The 2,469-nt window shown below is 59.5% G+C and overlaps 1 protein-coding gene across 2 annotated transcripts in view; it reads right to left on the bottom strand.

Annotated features, from left to right (window-relative positions):
* Crip2 (cysteine rich protein 2) overlaps positions 1 to 915 on the bottom strand; it is a 5,431-nt gene extending 4,516 nt beyond the window's left edge. For both annotated transcript variants that reach the window (XM_010607355.3, XM_010607354.3), the window contains exon 1: positions 780 to 915. In XM_010607355.3, the coding sequence (XP_010605657.2) occupies positions 780 to 900 (121 nt within the window). In that variant the 5' untranslated portion in view covers positions 901 to 915. The remainder of the gene's footprint in view (positions 1 to 779) is intronic.
* Between the last annotated feature and the right edge of the window lie 1,554 nt (positions 916 to 2,469).

Below are 2,469 nucleotides of genomic sequence, written 5' to 3'. Positions count from 1 at the left end.
CCGCCACGGCGTCCGGGCAGCTGGAGGGGGCGAGGGTTCCCGGGCTGCGCGAGGACCCACCCCCACTCCCGCTCGCCGAGCTGCTCAGCCTTCTTTTGTTGCCCAGTTTCCATAGCAACGGCCGCTAGCGCGAAGAGTCTAGTTCCGGGCGGGCTGTGCGCCGCGGTCCTGTCTGTGGTGCTGAAGACTGGCTGCGGGCTCTGGGGAGGCGCTGCTAGTTCCAAAAACAGCGCGGACAACGCGGGAGGGAACAGGAGGCGGAAGGGGGCACTGGAGCGTGGAAGCTCCTTCCTACACACTCCCACAGGAGCCAGGGGTGTGGGCTGACACCTGCCGAGATCTTGGGCGCCAAGACCCTGGCCGCACCCATCCTGGCCCCGGGCATCCTATAGGCGGCAGAGCTGGGCTCCTACCCTGCCAGTTTTCAGGAACGCCTCTGGACTTCTAGTTCTCCTCAGGGCCTTGCCTGCCTGACCATTCCTATCTCTTATGCTTCATCCTAGCGCCCAGCAGGTCTGGTCCCCAGAGGAGAGGACCAACCTTGGACTCACAGGCCCTCTCTGTGAGCCCTTCCTCGCTCAAACTGGGCCCTTGGGTCTAGGGAACAAACATTCTCCACCCACTGAAAGCCTTTATGACTGGGCCCAGTCTGGGCAGCTGACTACACACAGTGCCCCCCACTCACCCTACTGCACTGTCTTGGAGGCCCTGACAGACTCTAAGGTCAGCTTCGTTTTCCCTGCTTGGTGCACCTGCCCAGCCAAGGACAGGCCTGTTACCATGTCTGGGCCCCTGGTGTGGCATGCTGTGTTCCAGAGCTCTCAGAAACCAGGGTTTATGGTGACTCTGCCTTCCTGGGCTCTCTGGGGTGCCCCATCCCTCCTTGCAAGCCATTTCCATGGTGACGGCAGCCTGAAACACACACTCCCCCAAAGCCTGACTGACCAGCCTGACCAGCTTCTCCTGGGCACCTCTGGATGTATGCCAGCAAGGCTGGAGACATGGGCAAGGCCCTCTACCCGCAGCCTGCTCCTTCCTCAGGCTGAATTCATGGCTGCTGGGCCCCATTCGGTGTACTCATTACTGTGTCCTCCAGGTCTGCCTAGCCCAGGAATGATGGGGACCTAAGCACCACCCTCTAGGCTCCACCCCAATTGACATTTGTAGGATAGCTCTGAGGATGGACTGGCTGGGCACAGTGGTCTTCTAGGAAGGGCACTGAGGGTACCAGCCCAAAGGGTAGATGGGGCTGTCCAAAGGGTAGCAGTACAGTAAAGTAATGGGGTCAGGGAGGGGGCTGGCCCACCTCCAGCAAAAGAGGTTCCCTGGTGCTGAGAGGCTATTCTGGGCCTGGCTTTCATCTTAAGGCCTTGGAGGTTGACAGGCTGGGCTGTGACAGGGCCAGACAGACTCCTGGTATGAGAAAGGGCTGAGTGCAGGGGAAACAGGCAGGGGCCCAAGTGGTCAGGTCAGAGGACAAGGCACTGGTCAGGTCCCCCCAAAACCCCTCCTCCCTCAGCGACATGGCGCCATGCTCTGCTGCAGGGAACCCAGGTTTGGGCCAGTGGTGGATGGAGAAGCCCAGGCTGGGCAGTACTGTGGGGGTACAGCTTTGGTAGGACAGGTCCCCAGGCAGACCCCAACCTCTTGGGGCATAACCACAGGCCCTCCTGGGAAGGCCTGCCCTGGGCTGTAGGGACAGCAAAGCTGAGAAACCTATTCCCAGTCCCAGTCTCTTCCTGACAAAGCTGCCCTTGCCCACACCCAATGTCTCCAGGAAAGGCCAGGCTTGGGAGAAACCAGTGGCTGAAGAGGGGAAGGGCACCAGGCTGGCAGGTCTAAAGCCCCTTCCCTTCTTCCACGCTCCCAAACTGCCTCAGAGGCTTTCTCGAGGACTGAGGGGCAGACTTGACCCAGGGACCCTGAGAGGATAGATGGGTAGTGTGCCCTACAGTCATGTCCTCAACACCTGAGGCTGTCACCCTGTTGGGCCCCAACACAGGCTGGAAGCGGGAGGCGGGCACCCCCTTATCTGTCTCAGGGCATAAGTGGTTTCTATTTTAATTTGAGGTTTTGGCACATCCCAGATGCCTGAGTGGGGTGGAGGCAGGAGGCAGAGCCCAATGACTCCTAAAGAGGGGCCAACTAGAGGGCAAAGCCTGGGGCCGGGGGCTATGGGGCTCAGACTTCTCCCCCAAGCTGGTCCAGCCTGCAACTGTCCCGGTTCTTGTGAGGGTAGGTGCAGGAGACAAGCAAATGGAAGGTTTCTAAACAGGGCTGGCTGTGAGATTTCAGCAAGCCTGAGAAAGCTCTAGGTGCAAGTCACAGGGGCAGAGCCCTGCTAGAACCTGAGGGGCCCAATCTCAAGACACAATCCCAGTGGCAGGCTCAGCTCATTTCTGCAGTCTTTTGTTTTAGGACAAGTTCTCACTATGCAGGCAGGCCTTGAACTCACAATGTACCAGGCTA

Source organism: Fukomys damarensis, unplaced genomic scaffold (assembly GCF_012274545.1).
Source record: "Fukomys damarensis isolate Sample0158 unplaced genomic scaffold, DMR_v1.0_HiC HiC_scaffold_21, whole genome shotgun sequence".
Lineage (NCBI taxonomy): Eukaryota > Metazoa > Chordata > Mammalia > Rodentia > Bathyergidae > Fukomys > Fukomys damarensis.
This window is presented reverse-complemented; position numbering and strand designations above follow the sequence as displayed.